Below are 23,472 nucleotides of genomic sequence, written 5' to 3' on the forward strand. Positions count from 1 at the left end.
TAAATGTATATAACAATACACATGAAATACCCAAGCTTTTGCTAATTGAATCACTTTTTGCAATTGCCTTTTGCAATCAGACAGCTCATACAGTTGACAACGACATCTACGATTTGAGGAAGATTTCATTTAGAAAAGCATGAACAAGGGTCACATCCTATGAGCAAACAGGGTAGTGCATTGACTGTGTAAGTCTAGCTTAAGGGACTTGGCATTGCAAAAGCAGCCGATCCCTTATAAGATCTGGTGTTCAAATCAGAATGTCTGTCTTCCCCAAGCTAGAGAACACTATTAGAACCTATGTCAATGAGAAATGATAGGTTCATCCACTTGGGATTTCCTTTGCAAGAATTCTCCCTGCTTTTTTTCTTTAAATTAATTCTCAATGCTTCAAGCTAAGAGCAATAAAACATACTGTGAATCCAATGCTCAAAGCTAAGCCATTCACCAAATACAATGTGCAGACCACTGAGCTCAATGACTTTAAGAATCATTAACTCTTTGATTCCTCTATTCTGTGTCCAACTGGGAGCAGATAAAGTCTCTGTAAGTTCTTAAATATAAAACTGGGAAATCAAAGACTTTTTAACTGAAAGGGCTTCCCTGGAGGCTCAGAGGAAAACAAGACCAAAGAGAAGTGTCCAGGCCATGTGGTATGGGAGAGGATAGACTAGCCAAATGAAGGTGTGCTGGCCCCAGCCTTCATTTCCCAGCTCAGGGTTGAATCTGGAATCAGAGGTGCTAGAGGGGAAGTGAAATTGTTTCAACTGTTTTAAGGAACACTTCTGCCTACCTGCTTAAAGTTGCCACTCCGCCTCTGCTCCCAGTCCATCATATCATGAAAAATAGGAATCATGACATTCCGGAGATCTGGCTGGGGTATCAAGGTCACTTCTAGGAAGGGGCCAATCAGGGCAGGGATGAAGTGCAGTTTATGTTCTCCTAAATTGAATACAATATATAAGTTTTAGCATATTCAGCCTTAATAATGTATCAGAAAATTAATATTATAAAATGTAGTTTGAAACTATCACTATAAGAATTTTCAATTATATATTATAGTTATCTCCAAGAAAAAAACAATCATAAGATACAATTAAAATTATACAAATCATGAGGAATTGACTACATGTTATTATACATTCATACATTAAAATTTTGATGCAGTTATTAAAAATGAGCCTGAAGAAGGATAACCCAGGTGAAGTTTTTCAATATAATTAAGACAAGAAACAAGATACAATGTGGTAGGTATGGGAACATCTTTCACTTAGAAAAATATAAGTCTAGAAAATTATATCCTCCTATGGTTAACAATAGTCATTATCTCTGGGTGGTGGGACTCTAAGTGGTTTTAATATACAAAAAAGGTAATTCTTAGTATTATAAAATTTCCTTGTTTTTTTACATAATAAATACACAGCCTCAATAAAAATCTAAATGGTAGCGCCCCCGCCAGTATAACTATTTTCTGAAAAGAATAAAATGTAACAATAATTAACTCAAAATTGTGTGTTATCAAGTCTTAAAATGGGTGGTACTGATAAATCAGAGGAAAAGAAGGCAGGAGATGGCATGGACACAGATGATTTCATGAAGCAAGTGGGTGTGAAATCCATGACTCTAATCTTCTATGTTAAAAGTCACAGAGAAGTTTCTAGTTTTATAATCCAAACACTGCATACCATGATAAATACACTCTTTCTCAAGAACTAACTTTGAGCAGCATAGTCAAAAGCATACAATACTGAGTATCCTGTTAGAATCCTTAGAACAATTTAGGAGATTAAGCCTAAGATGGGTGGCTTCAAGAAAGAAGGTAATTTCTTCTTTAGGGGAAAATCAGGAAACCTTTTCTGATTAATTTTCCCTATGGCATACATTCTTTCTCTCTCTCTCTTTTTTATGGTGTGTTGGGGGGGCTGTGCCAGGAATTGAACTCAGGGGTGCTCAACCACTGGGCCACATCTCCAGCCCTATTTTGTATTTTATTTAGAGATAGAGTCTCACTGAGTTGCTTAGCACCTCAATGTTGCTGAGGCTGGCTTTGAACTCTTGATCCTCTTGCCTCAGCCTCCTGAGAGACTGGATTACAGGTGTGTGCCACTGGCACCTGGTTACCCATTTTTTCTTATATCCTCAGACTATAGGTACTCTATCATGAAGAAACTTTCCTTCAGGGACATCATTGCATGAAAGAAACACCACTGCATGTAGGTGAATATTTTAGAAGACAGGAGGAACCATGTTATAACATCACACATGCTACTGACATGAGAGATGAGATTTAGAGAAAGTTCTCTATTTATCTGTGACCCAAAGAGGTCATGGAATCCCCGTCCCTCCCTACATCTTAACTAACCTGGACAATGCATTATAGCAGTCAAAGCAAAGATCTGAATTTTTACTGATTTAAATTATTATAAACAAAAGGGGAGAGAGATAGTTGTAATGGGTTCCTCTTTCCTGTGCATTGTTTTATAAGTGAAACATTGTTGGTTTAATAATTTGCAAAGAGTTTGAAAAGAGCTTGGAAAACTTGGGGAATGTCAAGATCTTAAAAATGTACTTTCCTTAACATTATGTGTGTGTTACTTTCTTCCATTTCATTGATCCATTCTATCATTAATCTGTTTCATTCAGTGGCTCAAGAAATAGGAATGTCTAAGTGTAATTTGAGTACACTATTACATGCAGATATGTGAAACACAAAGAAATTTTGGGCTGTCATAGAGATAGAAATCTAATATCAAGAAAGGGGTGTAGGGCTGAGGTTGTGGCTCAGTGGTAGAGCCCTTGTCTAGCATGTGTGAGGCACTGGGTTTTAACCATATGGGGTTGGAAAAAAAAAGAAAAGAAACTAGAACTCATGTTCCAAGATGGTGGATTAGAGGCATCTAACACTTGCCTGCTTCTCAAAACAACGGGGTGTAGCCTTGTTGAGCAAGCTGACGATGGGGGAGTGCTGGAATGCAACAGTAGAGAAAGAGAGAGAGAGACTTGGATAGCAGCAGAGTGGGAGAAACAGAGCACTCCAGCACTGATCAGATGGCAGCATGTCAGGGCAGGGGGAGTACCCCTTGGCAGGGATAGAGGTAAAAGAGGGAGAGCTCTAGTCAGCTCCACTGGTGCAGGATCCAGCACCCTACTGACATGTTATCTAAGCAGACAAGAGCTATGGACTCTGCATTGGGAACAGGCCCTGGAGAACTGTCTGTACTTCCCAGAATATTTTCATAGTGTTGTCTTGAGAAGGGTCCTATTTTCTAAGTTTATACTGCTATGGGAGTCAAAGGCCCCTTTGACTATCTCCTGGATGCTGAGGTAATACCACTGCACTGACTTAGCAGGCAGCCACCTCAAGTGTCAGTTTGGCCCAGGGGAGAGATGGACACAAACCAGCTGAGAATTCTACATGGTAGGAAAATGGTCTCTGATGCAGAGGGGAATGGAAGGTACTTCCTTTTAAATTGGTAGTTTGGGAATCCAATTATCACAGCCCAGGGGAGTGAATCATTTGTCATTTCACGTGGGGGTCAAGAATGGAAGCACCTGAATCATGGGTGGTGGGCGGATTGCCCCATGGCCTCCCCTCCTAGCAGAGCTCCTTTGTGACCCCCTTGCCTCTCTCTGCCCTCTGGGCCATCAAGGATCTGCAGTAGAGCTGGCGTTATTCTCGCTCCAGAGAGTATCTTTGGGGGCGTCCACACTAGGCTAGCTTGTTGGTCAGCTGCAGTGCCAGTGTTAGTCCAGCCCTTGAAGTATATAGTTCAAATAGAATCTCTTGTCAGGTGAGTTATACATCCTATCCTAGCCCATCGACCTGATGTAGCACTGGCATTTTCTGTGCCCTTGAAATGAGCAGTCCAAAAATCTCCAGTGAGAATCTATACCTGGGAGGTCTGCTTTCAGCACTAACTCCTTACAGCCAGCAGAGGGGCTGAGAGGAATTCCAACTAGCTTCAGCTACAAACCACTCCTGCTACTCATCAGGCAAAAATCAAAACAAAAAGATGAGGTGGGTGACTAACACACAGTTTCTGCTTTCTCTGAGGGGTGCACAGCCTAAGAAGACTCAGAGAGGCTTCTCCCCTCTTTTTATTTTTTCTCCCCCCCAACGCCTTTACCTGTTTTCCTTGTCTCCTCTTTTTAACATTTACTTTTTTAAAAAATATTTATTATCTTTTAACTACTTATTTATCTATTGTAGTGCTGAGGATTGAACCCAGGGCCTCACAGTAGACAAGTGCTCTACCACTGAGTTATACCCTCAGCCTTGATATTTTTAAATTTTTATTTCATTCCATATTACTTTTCCCTTATCAGTACATAGTAAATGTTGGGGTTGTTGTTAATTTAATTTTATTTTTTTGTTTGGCCTGTTTCCCCCCCTACCCTTCCCTGTGCTAGGGATTGAGACCAGGACTTTAAGCATGTTGGATAGGTGCTCTGCTGCTAAACAACATTTCTAAGGCTAGCTGACTGAAACTGTACCTAGCTCCAGCCATGATCTAGTCCTGCTCAAACCCTGGGGCAAAAATTCCCTAGTCAGTAATCCCTCCCAACTGGGCAGGGTAAGGGGGAATCTGACTGCACTCACTCCCACAGCAACAAAAGAAAGAAAAAAGTAAAACTTGTGGCTATGACAACTATACAGTGCTCAGCACTGGTTGCTTCCAATTCTATTAGATTGCACATTGATAACAAGATTGAAGGTGCCACAAAGTGGGACGTATAACCCTCATCCCTGCATCTCACCATGAAATACCAGGATAAAAGTGTCAGGTCCTTTACCATGATGAGAATACCTAGTACCAAGAGTCTTTTCAAGCAACAGAACCAATATCAACAGTACCTGAGGAAACCCCTATCATCTAATAGGGGTTTCCACTCCTATTATAGGAGTAACTCTAATAGATGCACCCCACTTTCTCTATTGTCTATGTCACACCTACCTGAACTATTGAGGGGAACCCCTACTCTTGTGAGACTTCTAGAGAAAGAAGTTCCTTCAGCCTCTGACACAGCAGGCATTATGTCAAAAACCACTAATCACAGCCGTAGAAACCACAGGGAGATTATATTATGAAGTCCAATTGAAATTAAACTCAATATTGAACAACAAACTGATACCCCAAGACATAGTGTCAGGAGAAGACAGCTTATTAAGAAAGCTTCACCTAAAAAGAGAAGAAATGTGCATCTCAACAGATGTACAGCTCTCAACATAAAAGCATATGAAATGTGAAAAAACAAGACAAATGAACTCTACTTCCTAGAGTTCATAACTTCATAGTAACTTGTTACAGAGATATCAAAGTAGATGAAATTACAAAGAATTCAAAAGAAAAATTTTTTAAATGCTGAATGAAATAAGGAAAACAATGCAATATATAAGTGAACAATTGAAAGAGAACCAAAGAGAAATCTTGGAAATAAAAAGCTCACAAGTTAGATAAAAACCTCAGTTGAAAGCCTGAGCAACAGACTAGATAGAGCAGACAGAAAAAAATGACACAAGAGCTTGAAGGCTACTCTGCCTAAATATTATATTCAGACAACAATTAAAAAAGAATGAAAGGAATAAAAAAAGAAAGAAGAGAGGGAAAAATCTAAGATCTCTGGGATACCATTAAAAGATCAAGTATTTACATAAATGGCATATAAGAAGGAGAAAGAGATAAATTATTCAGTGAAATAATAGAAGAAAATTTCCCGTCTTGGAAAAGACATGAACATGTAGGTTCAGGAGACATTTAGAACCCTAAACAGACATGGCCTAAAAAAACCTCTCCATGCCAGATTATAGTTAAATTGCCAAAATTACAGGACAAAGAAAGAATATTAGAAGTTGCAAGAGAGAGGCACCAAATCATATTTAAAGGTAAACCCATTAGAATAAGCAGATTTGTCAGCAGAAAGTCTAAAGGATAGAAGGGCATGGAATTATGTATTTCAAGCCCTGGAAGAAAATAAATGCCAACCAAAATTACTATAGCTAGCAAGGTTATCCTTCAGAATTGAGGAAGAAATAAAGACCTCTGAAGAAAAGCACAAACTTAGGCAGTTCATGACCATCAGACCCACATTACAGAAGATACTTAATGGAATCCTACATTCAAAGTGTATTCAGAAGAGAAAGAAAAATACAACCATGAAAGCACAGGAAAAAATAAATCTCACTACAAGAGTAGGCAAACAAGTAGAAAGGAATCAAACATTATCAAAATAGTAAAGTATAAGATGAATAATAGGAAGAAATAGACATAAAATATTCAAAACAATAAGAAGAAAATCAACACAAAGAAAGGAACACAATAATACCCCTGAATGTAAATGGTCTCCATTCACCAAAAGAAAGATGCAGACTGGTTGAATGGATTAAAAAAGAAGAGTCAACAATATCCTGCCTATAAGAAATTCACCTCATCTGAAAGTGAAAGGATGGAAAATTATATTTCAAGCAAATGAAATCTGAAAGCAAGCAGGAGTAACTACACTTACATCTGAAAAAACTGACTTTCAAAATCAGAAGAGACAAAGAAGGTTACCACAAACATTGATCAAGGAAACAATCAAGAAGATAAAATAATTATAAACACATATGGACCAAATGTCAGAGCAACTGAACACTACTGCACATATTAGCCATATTACAATATGATTATAATAGTTGACTTCAGTACCCCGCTATTACCAATAGCTACAACATCCAGACCTCCCTCACACAAAATCATCTAGTAAACATCAGAATTAAATTACACTTAGACCAAATGGACTTAATCTACAGAATATTCTATCCAGCAGCTGCAGAATAAACATTTTTTCATTAACATATGGAATTTTTTACCAAAATTGATGATATATCAGCCTACAGAGCAAGTCCCAACAACAGCAACAAAAACAAAAACAAAAAACCTCTGAAATAATTTCTTCGTATTATTAGATCACAATGGAATGAAACTAAAAATCAGCAAGAGACACAACTGAAATTAAAAAAAAAATACTTACAGATTGAATGACACCCTTTTTAATGAATGGTGGGTTCTTTCAAGACAAGAGTAGATTTTTTTTTTGAAGAAACTGGAGAAATTTAAAAATTCCTACAATCAAATCAAAATGCAAAGACAGCAAAGAGACCCTGAATAGGCAAGTCAATCCTGAGCAAAATTAATGAGGCTTGAAGGCCTCATGATTTCTCATTTCAAAATGTACTATTGAACAGTATTAATGAAAACAGCATGGTATTTGGTATAAAAAGACATGAGGACCAATAGGACATAATACAGGATACAGAAACAAACTTGACACAGGTGCCAAAAACATACATTGGAGAATAAAAAAACAGCCTCTTCCACAAACAGTGCTGGGAAAACCAGATATTCACACATTAAAGATTGAAACTAGACCCCTATTTCTTGCCCTGTACAAAAGTAAACTTAAAATGGATCAAAGACCTTAATGTAAAATCTGAAATTTTGTAACTGCTAGAAGAAAACACAAGAGAAACACTCTGAGATATTGGCACAGGCAACAATTTCCCAATCAGGTCTCCAATAGCTGAGGAAACAAAAGTCAACAATTGAAAAATGTGATTACATCAAATCAAAAAGCTTTTGCATAAAAAGAAAATAATCAACAGAGTGAAGAGAGAACCTACAGAGTGGGTGAAAATCTGTTATCTATTCATGTGACAGAGGATTAATATCCAGAATATATGAAGAACAACAACAACAACAACAACAAAAAAAAAACAAAAAAACATAAAAAGAGCAAGTAATCCAATAAAAAATAGTCAAATGATCTGAACTGACACTTGGCAAAAAGATATGAAAGTGCCCAATAAATATATGCAAAAATGCTCAATATCTTTAGTCAACAGAGAAATGCAGATCAAAACTACATTGAGCTTTCATCTCACTCAAGTCAGATCAGCTATTATCAAAAACAAAAAACAAAAACATGCTGTGAGGATGTGGAGAAAAAGGAATCCTTACATACTTTGGTGGGGATGTAAATTAGTGTAACCACTATAGAAAATATGGAAGTACCTCCAAAAACAACAAAAAACAAAACTAAACTAAAAATAGCAAAAGATGGAACTACCATATGTATAGATATATTTAAAGGAAATGAAGTTAACATGCAGAAAAGATATCTGTATACTCATGTTTATTGTGGCAGTATTCATAATAGTTAAGATGCAACCAGCTTAGGTGTCTGCCAACAGGTGAACAGATAAAGAAAAGGTCCTTCCCTTCCTTTCCCTTCCTTTCCCTCCCTCCCTCCTTCCCTTCCCTTCCCTTCCCTTCCCTTCCCTTCCCTTCCCTTCCCTTCCTCCCTTCCTTCCTTCCTATATTCAGCCATAAAAAAGAATGAAATCATGGCATTTGCAGGAAAATGGATAGAACTAAAGAACATTATCTTAAGTGAAAGAAGCCACTCGTAGAAAGATAACCATTGCGTATCTTCCCTTAAATGTGAAAACTTAAAAAAGAAAAAACAAAAGAAGGGATGGTGTGAAAGTAAAATAGGGACTATTAGGCCTATTAGGAAAGGGCCTGGAGGGAGGGAGTAGAAGGGAGAGCGGACATGATCAAGGCATGGTATATGCATATATGGAAATATCCCAGTGAAACCTATTAAGTTGTATAATTAATATGTGTTAATAATTTTTTAAAAATAATAAAAAAAGAGAGAGAGAGACAAAGGATAGAAGAGGAGGGGAAAAGATGGCACAATTCATCCTATCTGGGAAAACTGAAGAAAGCTGCTTAGAGGAAGTTGAGCACACCAGGGCCAGGACAAGAGGAGTTGCCAACAAGAGAGATGGGGTAGAGGCAGGCAGGGGAACATGGGAAAGTGGTGATGTGGACTACAAAAGGATTAGAGGTGGTGACTTATTTCTAATAGCAGCTGACACTGGAAAGCACTTATATGTGGCAGGCAGGGCTCGGGCTGCTTTGCATGTACAATTTCATTTATTCCCCATAACAACTCCAGGCAGTAGGAACTACCACCTCCCACTTAGAGAGAAGGAAACTCTAAAACCTGGGAAGTTAAACAACTTGCCCAAAGTTCCTCAGCTAGTGATCAGGGTGGCCAGCATTTGAACCTAAGCAGGCTGGCTCTAGTTTAAATTAGTAATCACTATCTTGTGGATTCAACACAGGCCTTTAGTTTTGGCAGAAGAGTAATGTGAAGGAAAGTATGACCATGCATTAAAGAGTAAAAAGAAACAGAAAAGGTGAGCTGGTAGGAATTGCCTGTTTTTCCTCATAAAGTTGTCTGAGGGCAAAGGCAAGAAAGGAACTAAGCCAGAATCTGGGTGGGAGGGAAGAGGGAGTCAGACATGCCATCTGGCCAGCATCCTGTCCTTTGGGGGAAATGGTTCATCTGTCATTCTATGGGCTGGGAATGTGGGGTAGGGAGTACACACTCTGCCATCCTGGTCTCAGAAAGGCATATAACCTGGGTCTTGTAAAGTCACAGGTTAATTCCTGGAACCTAGGGATTTGTTCATGAAGGACACATCACCCAGTAGGGCAAATTTGTGGCCCTGAAAGACTTCTCTATGGGGCTTTTAGGAAATAGAACAATTGTTTTAAAGCCAACAAAAGCCACTTTCCCACTGAATGGAGACAGCCTACTTGAGAATTAACACAGCGCATGGAACAAGGACAGCTAGGAAATGGTGAGGCCCAGTGTTCTCTCTAGAAAACTATCATGCCTGAAGCCAGATATACCTGTAGGCTTTCCAGCTATACTGTACCATGTATTTCTTCAACACAAGTTTAACTGGGGGCATTTTGGGCTTTGTCTTTGTCAAATGCAATCAGAAGAGCTCTTATACACTAGAGGCCAAGACCTCATGATCTGTACTACCAATCCTTTTGTCAAAACCCTTCTGAGGAGCATCTTGTCCACTCATAGAGACCAATATGGCAACGGGAAAAGATGGGAGGCTCTGTGCCTTTCTGAGTTTGAATTCCCTCTGGGTTTCTATTTCCCTAGAAAGGGTACCCTTGACAGAGGCCACAGGTCTGAATTACCTCTTATCTTGCAGATACCTAGAGGGCTTTGTATCAGCTTCCTAATGATAGTTCTTGATGCTGTCTCAGGAATCTCAGACACCTGCCTTGACTCAGGGAAGGATATCCTCACCCCTGCTCCACATCCCGAGTATCCTATGGGCCAAGACCTCATGATCTGTTCTAGCAACATGCCTGCCCTCTTATTTAGCTGTTACAGACATAGCATCCTGGGGCATCTGTTACATCCCCCATTATTGGGATTGGGTACTCCACAGAGATTTCAGGGAGTTGCTTCTCTATCACAATTGGGAAGTTTATCGATTTTACCTTGGGTTTAGTTTCAGAGCGAATTAAAGACAAGAGGCTTTGGACAGCTCACAGGCCTCTGCCCATCTGAAAGTCCCTTTACTTTTATATCACCTAAGTCACACAGTCCCTTCCTCATTCGAGGTTTCATCAAAAGTAATTTCATTGTACCTCACCCTCTCTAAATTATTTATCCATACCAATTATATGTGAGGAAGAAACCTGGCTGGTTATTCCTTGTGTGTTCCTACTTTGAATTTTGACTCAGGCAATCTCTTGTCTTTCTCAAAAGACTGCTTTATTTTCCTCATCAAAGCAAGAACACCTCAAAATCAACTTCCTTATCAGTCTAACTTTGTATACTTTCCTCCAAAAAAAGAAAAAAAGTTGAATCCTTTCAAGATCAACCTACTCAATGAAATAGCAATTCATCATTCTCCCTATTTATACCTCGTTCTTCAAACATACATTTCAAGCCGGCAACTAGCAGCTAGCATTTGCAAATTCTTTCCTCAGTTATTTTGTCGCGGCAGAAAGCAGAAGCACCCTTAACTCAATCACTCTCATTGCCATTTGCAAAAGCTTAAACTCACTGTGTATTCAAGATGTCCTATTAAGTGGAAAAGAAAAAAGAAAAAAAGAGGAAAGGATATTCTTGTCAGGGCAAATGCTGGTAAATCCTGAAATTATGGGTCTTACCTCTGTCCCACTATTGTGCCCCAGGAAATGGCTGCAGGGTCTTGAAGTCTAGCCACAAAGAGCCATCACACTGAAGGAACCAAGTGCACCAGGACAAAGGCCACTGTTATGGCGTGGATGTGAGGTATCCCCCCAAAGCTCACGTGTAAAACAATACAGAAGCATTCAGAGGTGAAATGATTGGGTTACGAGAGCCTTCACCCAATCAGTGAATTATTCCCCTGATAGGAATTAACCAAGTATAATTGAAGGTTGGTGGGATGTGGTTGGATGAGGTGGGTCATTGGGAGCGTGCCTTTGTGGTATACATTTGGTGAGCTGAGCTTAGCCTCTTTGCTTCCTGATCTTTGCTTCCCTCCTTCACATTCATCTGCCATGATATTCTGCCTCATCTTGAGCCCCGAGGAATGGAGCCAGTACAGACTGAGACCTCTGAAACCATGAGCCCCCAAATAATCTTTTCTTCCCCTAAAATTGTTCTGGTTACTCGTTTAGTCACAGCAGTGACAAATCTGACTAAAACAGACATCTTAGCATTTGACCAGTTATCCCAGAAGACCTCTCTGCTGCTTTACTATTGGATAAGACACTAAAGCTCTGCATAGCTTTTGGGTGTGTGTGGAAGGAGAATGAAAAAGAGAAGAAATACAAAATAAATTGAAATTCCTGCCAGTCCAGTTAGTTCTCCCAGGCCTGAGTGGGCAGAATGAGATTCAAAGCTACTACGTTAGTTTTAAATCTTTCTCAAGTATGGTGTTCTTTGCCCTCTCTAATGAAGATCATAATTAGTATGCCATGAACTTTATTTACCACTGTTTGCTTGAGTATTTTTTAATCTCTTCTTTTAAAAAAATTCTCATGTTTATGGACATTTTACAACCCAATTTTCTTCTTTTCAAAAATATCAATGTTGGGGCTCAGTGGCAGAGCACTTGCCTAGCATATATGAGGCACTGGGTTCAATCCCAAGTACCACATAAAAAATAAACACACAAATAAAATACCATGCTGTCCATCTACAACTACAAAAAATAATTAAAAACAAATAACAATGTACACTAAATGACAGAGAATAGAAAGACAAATCCCCATAAACCCATCAATTGGCTTCAATATCAAGATTTTTGTTAGTTTTATTTCATTTAACATCCCACATAATTTTTTTTCCTAGAGCATTTTAAAGCAAGTCTGAGATCATTCTACTTGTGTAATATCAATAAATATTGTTAACTGGACATTTTAAGATTGCAGAATCACAGTGTCTCTATCATGCCTAACAAAACAAACAACATTTGTTAATTTAAAACCCAGTCTATGTTAAAATTTGCCTGATCTTCATAAAAGACATCATCTATAATGGTTTTATTTCAAACACAATCCAAACAAGGCCCATACAATACATTCTGTAGTCTTATATGAGAATAAGGTCATGCAACAGTCACACCTACATTTAAATTATTGTGCAGAAATGCACAAGAATAGTCTTATTTGCTGAAAACACACTTTGGGAACACAGAATCTGTGCAAACCTGAACAGGCACCACAACCATTGAAAATTTAATTCCTCCTGAAACAGCAAAGCAAAAATTTGAGCTTTGTATAGCAATAGCAAACTAAATTTCCTTTAAATGATTTTTTTTAAACTATAGATTTAGTCTATTTCCCCATCTCAAGTTGTCAGCCACATGGTCTTGTTTTGAAGTATTTAGGGCACCTGCTTCTTGGGCTGTTGGAGTTTTATATTTATGCACACAGAACAGCCTGCTAGGGAAGTATTGATTTTTCTACAGCAGTTACAAGATGCTGTGTTTGCAAATGTGGAACAAAGAGCTCACTTTATATTTAGTAGGAATGTGAGTTCATTTAAAAATAGAGAAAAAAACTTAACCTTGCAGTAAGATGAGGGCCAAAGGTGGGACACAGTAGTGAAATCTAACCTCTCTGCAGACTATTCATACCAGTACAAGTACCAACAGATAAAATTTTTGGGGAAAAATATGTATTTTCCCCTTCTCTTGATAGAGTATTTATAATCCTTCAAGTTAGAAAAATGAAAATGCTGAGAAATAGCATAGTCAAGAAAAGGTGTTCACTTATCACTAGTTGGTCTTTATTCTTTAAAAATAAGTTATTTTACCCAAACCACAATGTGATATCACCTCATACCCATGAGGATGTTGACTGTGAACAACAATAACCTTAGAAAGCAGCCAAGTGTTGGTGAGGATGGAACCCTTATGCTCTGTTGGTGGGAATGTAAAATGCTGCAGCAGTTATGGAAAATGATATGGTAGATGGTTGAGTTAAAAATAGAATGATGATCACATGATCCAGCAATTCTACTTCTGGGCATATGCCTCAAAGAATTGAAAGCAGGATCTCAAGGAGATACTTGTAGACCCATGTTCATAGCAGCCTTATTCACTATGGCCAAAAGGTTGAAGCAATCATGTATCCAGAGATGGATGAATGAATAAAGAGAATGCAGCAAATTCATACAATAGAATAGTACTCAACCTTAAAAGGGAAGGAAATTCAGACACACGTTACAACATGAAAGAACCTTGAGGGATTCTGCTAAGTGAAACAAAAGTCACAAAAAGACAAATACTGTATTATTCCACTTAAAGTACTAAGAATAATCAAATTCAGAGCTAGAAAGTAAAATGGGCTGGGGAGGAAGGGGACCCAAGAGTCATTGTTTAATGTGTATAGAGTTTCAGTTTAGCCAATCGAAAAGAGTTCTATAAATGGGTGGTGGTTGGAGGTGATTGTGTTATAATGGGAATGTCCTTAATACCATGGAATGAACTAGGAAATGGTTAAGAGGGCAAATTTTATGTGTAATTTACTACAATTAAAAATACTTAAAAAAATTATTTCAATCATGTGATAGGATAATGTTGTTGTGTCCAGTGCTCCAGATGCAATGGAGACAAGGAGCATAATTCAAAATTTCAATGAAGAGCAAAAGCCTTTCTGTCTCCAAGAACCACTGCTGTCTCCTAAGGGAAAAAAATTCCTTCCTTGTTTACCTGTGGGGTACCACTGGTTGTCTGTACACAAGAAACTTTCTGGTTTTCTTCCTATGTCCCCATCCAGGCCTCATATTCTTGGGCTGAAGTATAAAATAACAGAACCTTTCGATTCACCCCCATGAAGTTGAATGGGCACTTTGACCCTGATTGCTCAAAAGCTCCAAGACTGAGATTAAAGAGGAAGAGAAGGTGCAGCTTGTGTCTCCTGCTTTTGTTGGCTTAATAAATAATTAAAGGATCCAAATGTTCAGGAAGAAATTTAAACTTTCTGTTTGTAAATAGTCATAAAAAACCACTTAATACTACAGATAACTTGTTATACAAGTTTAGAACTACAAAATATTTCAAGCACACCCAACTGAGTTTGTCTACTAGTTTGGTGGCTACGGTTAAAAATAACAACTGGAAATCTTAAGTAGTTCCAGGTCTCACAGGTTGAAAAGTTGCTCACAGGTTATTTTCTAGGGGATATAATGACCAGATTTGAACATCCTTCAGCTTTCTATTTATGTCTGCCAGTACTGGGGATTGATTCAAGTGGCACTTTATCACTGAGTCACATCCCCAGTCCTTTTTATTTTTTATTTTGAGAAAGGGTCTCACTAACTTTTCCAGGTTCATCTTGAATTTGCAATCTCAGTTTCCTGAGTTGCTGGGAATATAGGTGTGTGCCACCACATCTGCTCCACTTTATATTTAAGAGCACTTTAGGAAAAAGCCAAGTCATTGCCAGCATATGTAAGAATTTAACACATCTAAGCTAAACACCAAAGACAAAAATCTGATTTAAAAATATTGCTCAGTAAAATTGTATTTCCAAATTAGACCAACCAGCAAAAGCCTTTCAGGTGGTAAAAAGTGTATTTCGTCAGACCAGGCATTTCCTGCGCTCAACTTATTTTCTAAAAGTAAATGTTCTTTGTATCTATTAAAAAGTACTGAGGTTGTTAATTTATTAACTCATACAAATTTACTAGCTTTTGTTTTTGTTCTTTTTAATATTCATTTTTTAGTTGTAGTTGGACACAATACCTTTATTTCACTTATTTATTTTTATGTGGTGCTGAGGATCAAACCCAGGGTCTTGCACGTGGGAGGCGAGCGCTCTACTGCTGAGCCAAAACCCTAGCTTTACTAAAAGACAGTAACTTTATCAGGATTTCTTCTGGTTCCACATATATCCGACAAAAGTTTAAAATGCAAGATTTTAAAACTAAGCTTTTAACAGTTGTAGACCCCATTTTCCTGTTTCCCCAAATAACTTGCACATAGTCAATATTTTATGAGTTACTGGTCTGTAAAATTAAAATATGAAAATGTATAAACTCTTATTTAGCATTCAAATATTAAATATGACATTCTTATAGGCATATAAATTATATCTCATATATTTTTGTTATAACTAACATACCATAACTAATTTATTTTGATATTCCTAAGTAATATAAGCCAATTTGAAGCTTATAAAATTGTCTAAATAGTTCACTGAATATTTAATTTTTCTTATCATTTTGCAAAAATGTATGCTGGAGAAGGGGTTTTAATATTTTTGAACACATTCAAATTCTGTTATATACTAGCAACTTTAAAATTCACCTCATGTTTTGGAAGTTTCAGAAAAGTTAGGACACAACTTGGGAAATAAAACTGAAACCAAGGAATGAAAAGAAAATATATACTCACCCTACTCTTGAACTATATCATGCTGGGGACTCAAAGGTGTATATAATGAGCCTTCTCTAAGAGAGTTCTAGACTGTGAGAGAGCTAGTCTTTAGAGCTCTAACAACAGAGAAGGGGGATAATTCTGCATAAAGCAGGGCGGTTCTAGTCAAGTGTTTAAGAGTTACTTGGAAAACTTGCTAAAACTAAGATTTCTGGGTAGTCTCCCAAAGATTCTATCTCAGTAGGTCTGGGGTGGAACCAAACAATTTGCATTTCTTACGAGCCTCCAGGTGAGACTGATGCTGCTGGTCCACTTTTGAGGTGCAATGTTCTAAAGATACTGCATGATGAGCTCTATGTGCTTAAGAGACTTTTTACCATCTCTAGAAATCTAAGAAAAACAGAGAAGCAATTTAACATAAAAACCAGAGGCAGAAATATTTTTGTTTTGGAACAAAGACAAAAAAGAGAAAAAAAATTTGTATGCCTGCTTAATTTTGCAGACGAAGGGACATAAGCCTCAGTGCATAGCTATCCTGGCCCAGACAAAGATTTATGTGGAAATCATCACACATAGTAATGCTCAGATTTATCCAGAAGAGAAAGCCTGCCATGTTTCCTAATATTCTAGTAACCAAACCAAATATGTCCTATATTTATCTTATAATTGGCTTGGAAAAGAGCTAAATAATCATAACTCTCTTTGAACACCTCAGTGCAAAATACTTTGGAAAATAGCTTGCTAAATTAATGCTAACTGTAATATGGATCTATAAGGTCCCTGATCTGCTTCTGAAAAGACAAGGACACAATCAAACATGAAGACTAAGAGGAGCATTCTACAAGTAACACAAACATGTAATGCTAATTTTGAACTGAATCTAAAGACAGATCATGATTTATTCTGGCTGGCCTTTCATAGTTGGAGGTTATTTTGAAGATGATAACTTCCTTTTTTATATTACTTATCTATTCATTCATTCATTTATTTTACTGAAATCACCACCAAGCACTGAACACAGGGCTCAATTATATATAATGAGGCACCCTCAAACTGCCATGTGTATTTGAGGGACAAACATATTCTAGTCAAAAATCACTCTGTAATAATTCAAGCAAAATGATAATGGTTCTATTTTCACTTACAGAAAGCAAACTCTGCCATTTCCAAATTGTTATTGGATGAGCCCAAGAAAGAAGGTATGCTCAGATCATTACATATTCAACTTAAATAGGTCAATCATTTTAATAAATCACAAGGAGGAATTAAAATGCAATAATTATTAATGAATACTATAAACTTACATAGTTAACATACCAAATTAAATGTTACAAATCTGTAGAATGATGCCAATGACTTTTAAATCAATTTGTTTCCAAAATATTATTCTTTTTTGTGCAACCATATCTGTGCCATCAATTTGCTGGAATAATATGCTCTATCTGCTGTGGCAGATTTAACAAAATTGGATATAACAGTCTCTTAGCAACCACAGATGCTTTTAAAGTCCTTTGGCTATACTCTTTATGACACAGGTCAATGGTCTGAAGGTTTTTAGAGTGATGATGTTTAAGTCAATGTTTCATGAAATTTAATCTAAATTTATGATGATTCATAGCCTCAATTTAGACTGCTAGACATTTTGAGTAGTTATAGTCTCCAATTACCCTCTAGCTCATTGCTAGAAATAATGGGTGTAATGCTGGAGTAATGCTAGATTCTAAAATTTACCATTAATTAATAATGAAACACATAAAGGAAAGGTGATTTTTCAGACACCAATTTAAAGAATTAGTTGTAACTTTACTCACTGTCAAAATGCCAATGACTTCCTATAGATATTCTTATTGATTTTGACATTTGGTTTCAAATGCTGTCATTGGTAAATTTCCTTCTTCGTTTGTATGCTTGAAAGTACAATGATAAGCTGTGCAATGGTAGAGGCTTCTGTTTTCATCACTTACCTAGGTTCTGCCACATGCTGAAAATCTCACAACCCATTGTCACCCGCATGTCACCGTACCTGAAATAGCAGAAAGCAATCCTGACACAGAACCTCTAGAACAAAGAAGTATTTGTGTTTCTGTAGAATACAACCTATCATTCTCAATTAAAAGGCACGATGTTTTTAATTAAACATGTCTAATGTACATGTCTTTATGTCTCTAAATCAATTCTTTACACAAATATTTCAGTAAAACGAATCAGTTTCATATTTTTTTGCTGCTATAATAATTTTGAATCCTGAAAGACTTGGGATAAAAATGTATAAATAAGTTCAAAATATTGAAATTTCCCTAAGAAATTGCTTATTGCCCTTTTGATTATTGCTATCCCACTTGTGATTTCTAGTTATGGATCTTTTGGTTCGTGAGCCATTTGGAACAAGCACCTTCTAGAAGTTAACATTCCCACCTAAACACATAGTGGTACTTACTTTTCTAACACCTTTTTCTTTTTGGAAGGTGTGAACATCTCCAACTGCAGACACAACTGGTTTATAAAAATGACTGCAAGGTAAAAGTAGGAATCCCAGATCTAAAATAAGAGCAAATATTTAAATACTATTGTTACAAAAATATTTGTAGGTGAAGTGACACAATATCTTGGATTTACTTCAGAAGTGGCAAATGGTTGGGAGTAGAGTTGAAATAAGATTCAACTTGATAACAGTTAAGGGTGGAAATGAATACATGGAGGCTTATGATACTATTCTCTATTCTTTATAAATCTATGCTTTAAATTTTCTATAAAAAGAAGTAAACACATAAATAATCTCTACTTAGATATTGCTTCAAAGCTATATCCCAAGTTCCATAAGCTCTTGGGTAGATGCTAAATGGAAGATGTTTTATTTCTCTTATTTCTGTATCTCCTGTGAGGCAGAGATATAAGATGGGTTACTTTATTCCTATATGAATTCAGTCTTGGAACTGCTTTTAATGTAGAACTTTAAAAAATGCATATGCTTCTTTGGATATGCTAATTGCTTTCAATTCAGACAATACTTAAAAATTCCCTGCCCAGACAAATCTTTTGAGTCTATATTTTCTTATACCAAATACAGAATAAGAAATAGATCAGAGTATAATTTCCTGAAATAAACATTAAAAAATGTGTAGAACTTCTAATGAAAAAAAACTATGTCTTAATTGATGCCATGTAAAATTATAGACAATGAGCTATAAGAAATATGGGAAAGACTATCTGTAATATGTAAAGAGTTCTGAGAAATAAAAAAGATTATGATAAGGCCCCAAGCTGAGCACAATAATACACATCGGCAATTCCAGATACTTTGGGAGTCTGAGGTGGGAGGATCATAAATATGATCCCAGCTTGGGAAATACAATGAAACCCCATCTCCAAACAAACAAACCCAGGGAAAACAATAAACAAAAGTCAAGAACAGAAAATTCACAAAGTATGAACTTCAATAAATAACTAGTAACTAGTGAATAACTAATAACTAGTAAGAAATTGCAAATTAAAGCAAAAAAGATGGTCCCCTTATCTAACTATTGGAAAAAGCTGCCTCTTCTAGTGTTGGACAGACTTAGGAAAATAGATAATCAAATACAACTGGTTCAACCTTTAACCCAACAATTCCACTAATAAGTATTTATCCAAAGAAACAATTAAGAACATATGCCAAATTTGGAATGCATCCAAAAAGGGGAGTTGTAAGAAGGAAATAGAAGATAAAAATATCAAAAACTAGAACTCTGATTATGAAATTCTGACATACTATTATGAGAAATGATTTAAAGAAATATGCAATTATTCAAATCCCATTGGTTTTTATTGTATTTGTGCTTTTTTGATAGTTTTTAATTATTCATTAAAGGAAATTTTATTAAATGCTTATTTATGAAAAATGCTATTCAAAAAGAATAAGACACAGAGATGCTTAAACAGTACCACACCGAGAAGAGAATCCACCATCGATAATTCCTATCTTTGTTTGCCATTTGAAAAAAATAGGAATCAAGAATTTTTAGGCACCTAGGTCTATCACTTCATATTATATTATACAGAAAGTTCTGCTTGAAAAAAAGTTTTTAGAAATATTTCTTATTTTTTCATTAATTATAAAACATGGGAAGCTAGAGGAGTAAGGAAATCAAGCATTTACTTCGTAATTTTTTCTTCATATAAACTACTTTAAAAAAATTCTTGAAAACATTATATTCTAAGTCTTCTTTGTTATGCAACTAAATCATACAGAAAAGAGCAAGAATTATTATGTATACCAACAATAAAGATCTATCTTCTTTTAAGTACTATTGATCTCCATCAAGCTGATAAGCATTATTATAGCTCTGCTTGTGTGCAAATAAAATGAAAGTGTTCTAATACTATTCACAGTTAAAATTAATATGACAAGGAAATATATTAGTTAATCTACTAAAATGCAATACAAATCTTTTAGCCCAAGTGAGACAGTCATCTAAATGGATACTTACCTTATAATCAAAGTTTTCATTTAAGAAGTTCTTGCGAAGTGCATCTGAGAGGTATAGAACTGTTGTAATAATCACACTAGTGAGAAAAAGAATACATTATAAGTTGAAAACTTCATTTTAGTAAAAATCATTTAGTACATAAGAATAAAAAGTAACTAAGATAAAAGAAAAGCTCCTTCAGTAAACATGTGGGTCAGTGTCAGATAATTCACAAAAGAGACATCAGGCAGAAGAAAAAAAGTCTATTACTGAAGTTAGTTTCCTTGTAAAGCAATACACAAGAAGATTCAGGAATTCCAAACAGAAACACATTAATATCACAATGTCTTGTAATATTTTTGTTAATTTTTGAACAAAGCAAAATGACTTAATGGAAACCTAACATTCCTTTTGATTATCATGAAAGAAATGGAACCTAAAAATGAAATGATAAAATATATGATGAATTTATTAGACGACTTTTTTTTTTTTTTTGCTGTGCCCCATTTAAAGTGTTAGAGGTTATACAAGAACTATAGAAGGCAGATTCACTCTCAGGATAATAAGACTTCCAACAATTATAAAATTGTCTGTAATCCAGGACTAAACTGTGTAAAGCTGATAATATTAGAGCTACTCAGAGAAAGGAATATTTCTAGTACAGGAGAAATTGAAGAAAGCCTAACCTAGGGGTCATATACAGCCATATGTATCTTGCTGGGGAGATTAATAAAGGATTTGGTGAATTGTCTTGCCTATTTCTAAAGTTCCATAATTTGTTCAAAATATGCACATTTTTATAGCCAAAAAAGTATTTATTCAAAATTGAATTGTGTTTTCAACAGGTTAATTAAATGCATTATACTGAAATAATATAAATTAAGGAAAAACACAGAAATGGTGGATATTTAAAACTTCTCTGGCTTCTTCTGAGATGCACACACAACACAGTATTATGATGTGATAAGGCCCAAATTCTCATTATAGCATTTAGAATCAAAGGAGATGGCTACAAGACCCTAGGTAGAATGAAACAAAATGGCACCCCACCAAGTTTACACCTTGGTACTCATATAGATTAGAAGAATATTTACTAATAATATTTATAGTCTTTGAAGGACATGAGTGTTCATTATTATCTGCTAGAAAATTTATTATTTGATCTTTTTCTTTTTGTACCTGGGATTGAACCAAAGGGCATTTAACCACTGAGTCACATCCCTAGCCCCTTTTTATATTTTATTTAGAGACAGGGTCTTGATAAGTTGCTTAAGCCCTTGCTAAGTTGCTGAGGCTGGCTTTGAACCTACAATCTTCCTACCTCAGCCTCCTGAGCTTCTGGGATTGCAGGTATGCCACCAAGCCCAGCTCACTATTAGATCTTTCTTGTGGGGTATGGAAACATTATAATAAAGCTAAGGGGTTGGATGGTTGAATGTGGAAGTTCAATTTAAAGAAAGGGAAAGAGGAGGAAATCACCATTTCTCAGGCATATGCTCAACCATGAACAGACACTGTCTTACCTAGATGTCATTTATACCTCTGAATGAATCTTGGTATAAGAGTTAATAAAGAAAAATCTATGAGACTAAGAAACCATTTCTGTGGTTTCTTCAGCCCCTAAAGTGGCAGCTATCACCAGTAAATTTCATATATTAAAGAGACAAATTGCCTGCAAATTTGTGAAATTTGTGAAAGTGACAATTTTCCATAGAGACACTGGCAAAACCAATAATGAAACTGAAGAAATCATGAGGTTCCCAAAGTATTTTACTCTATGAAACTAAATTTTAATAACCAGAAAACAACAATGCTATCAGGTAAGGAATTGACTTTTTGCCTATCATGTGGCAGAAGTGTGGATTCTAAGTTTAAAGAAGAAAATTTGGGGGTACTCGGGGTATAGCTTAGTGATAAAGCATGTACTTAAGATACACAAGGCCCTGGGTTCCATGATTCGCATGAAAGAAAGAAACAGAGAAAGAGAGACTGAAATTTTGTATCCTTAACATGGCTGTAAGTAGAAACTTTCTGCTTTGAAGTTCAGCAGAGAAATACATACAGTTCTACTACAAGAGTCTGACATAGCAAATTGTTTTCTGCTCCAAAAATTCAATCTTGGATTATTGTTCAGAAATAATATCCTCGAGTATTAGTGAAACATGACATATCTGGGATTTAGCCAATTAGGCCTAATGTCCTGGAAATAAGTTTACAAACTCAATCTTTCAACCAAGAGATCTTATTCCACGCAAGTGTTACCAAATTGTTATGTATATACTGGGTCCCAAACAAACAAACAATGTCCATGGCTTCCTGAACTGCAGCACTTACTGGTAAGCAACATGGAAACTCTTTGGTATTGCTATGGAACAGTGTGTCTCAATCTGGACTGTGAATTGAAATCACCTGAGCTTCAAAATACAGATGTCTGGGCTGGGGTTGTGGCTCAGTGGTGGAGTGCTTGCCTCACATGTGTGAGGCACTGGGGTCAATCCTCAGCACCAAATAAAATAAATAAAGGTATTGCCTTTATCTACAACTGAAAAAAAAAATACAGATGTCTGGATAATACCTTTAGCCAGAGATTCTAAAATGATTTGTCTGGGGTACAAAGGTTTGCCAGATAATTCCTTTGTGAATCCAGAAATGACAACCACTGTTTTAGACTAGAGCAGCATTTCTCAAATTTTAGTGGGTGTCTGATGAACTAGGTAAGATGCAGATTATGAGTCAGCCATCCTGGAGTGGGACTTGTGATTCTGTGTCTCTAACAAGCTCCAGGTAATGCTGATGCTGTTGGTCCCCAACTCAGCCTTTGAAGAACAAGGCTCTAGAGAGGCCTGAATCAGAAAAATATTCCAACAAATTCTGCTTCAGCATTCTCCTGACTTCTAGAATTTTAGCAGATTCTTATGGCTCTTTAATGCAGCACAAAGTCCTTATTTCTAGACTCTTATTGGGGCATTTTTATCATTGAGCACAAAGGGGCTTAGGCTTATAAGATTTTCATGAGTTTTGGAAAATATTGAGACCTGAAAAATGTTATGGAACCAAATTGTGAAATAAAAACTAAAAAAAAGGGGGGGGGGGTTAATTACATGTCCATAGAATATATTGATGAGTTTCATTACTTTAATATTTATGCAATTTTTACTATGTTAAAAATTACAGGTCACCTTTTAATATTTCGTAAGAATCCTCAAATTTGCATAAGTGCTAAGAAATCATAGCCAATCAAAATTAAGTGATTGCTTCATAGGCCAAAATTTAAGAGACAAATGT

General features: G+C 36.3%; 1 protein-coding gene across 4 annotated transcripts in view; it reads right to left on the reverse strand.

Annotated features, from left to right (window-relative positions):
- Dock4 (dedicator of cytokinesis 4) overlaps positions 1-23,472 on the reverse strand; it is a 443,711-nt gene that overhangs the window by 54,727 nt on the left and 365,512 nt on the right. For all 4 annotated transcript variants that reach the window (XM_048799621.1, XM_015498141.2, XM_048799623.1 and 1 more), the window contains exons 28-31: positions 20,209-20,284; positions 18,180-18,280; positions 17,707-17,765; positions 794-942 (exon numbers count right to left, since the gene is read on the reverse strand). In XM_048799621.1, coding sequence (XP_048655578.1) covers positions 794-942; positions 17,707-17,765; positions 18,180-18,280; positions 20,209-20,284 — 385 coding nt within the window. The remainder of the gene's footprint in view (positions 1-793; positions 943-17,706; positions 17,766-18,179; positions 18,281-20,208; positions 20,285-23,472) is intronic.

Source organism: Marmota marmota, unplaced genomic scaffold, assembly GCF_001458135.2.
Source record: "Marmota marmota marmota unplaced genomic scaffold, marMar, whole genome shotgun sequence".
Lineage (NCBI taxonomy): Eukaryota > Metazoa > Chordata > Mammalia > Rodentia > Sciuridae > Marmota > Marmota marmota.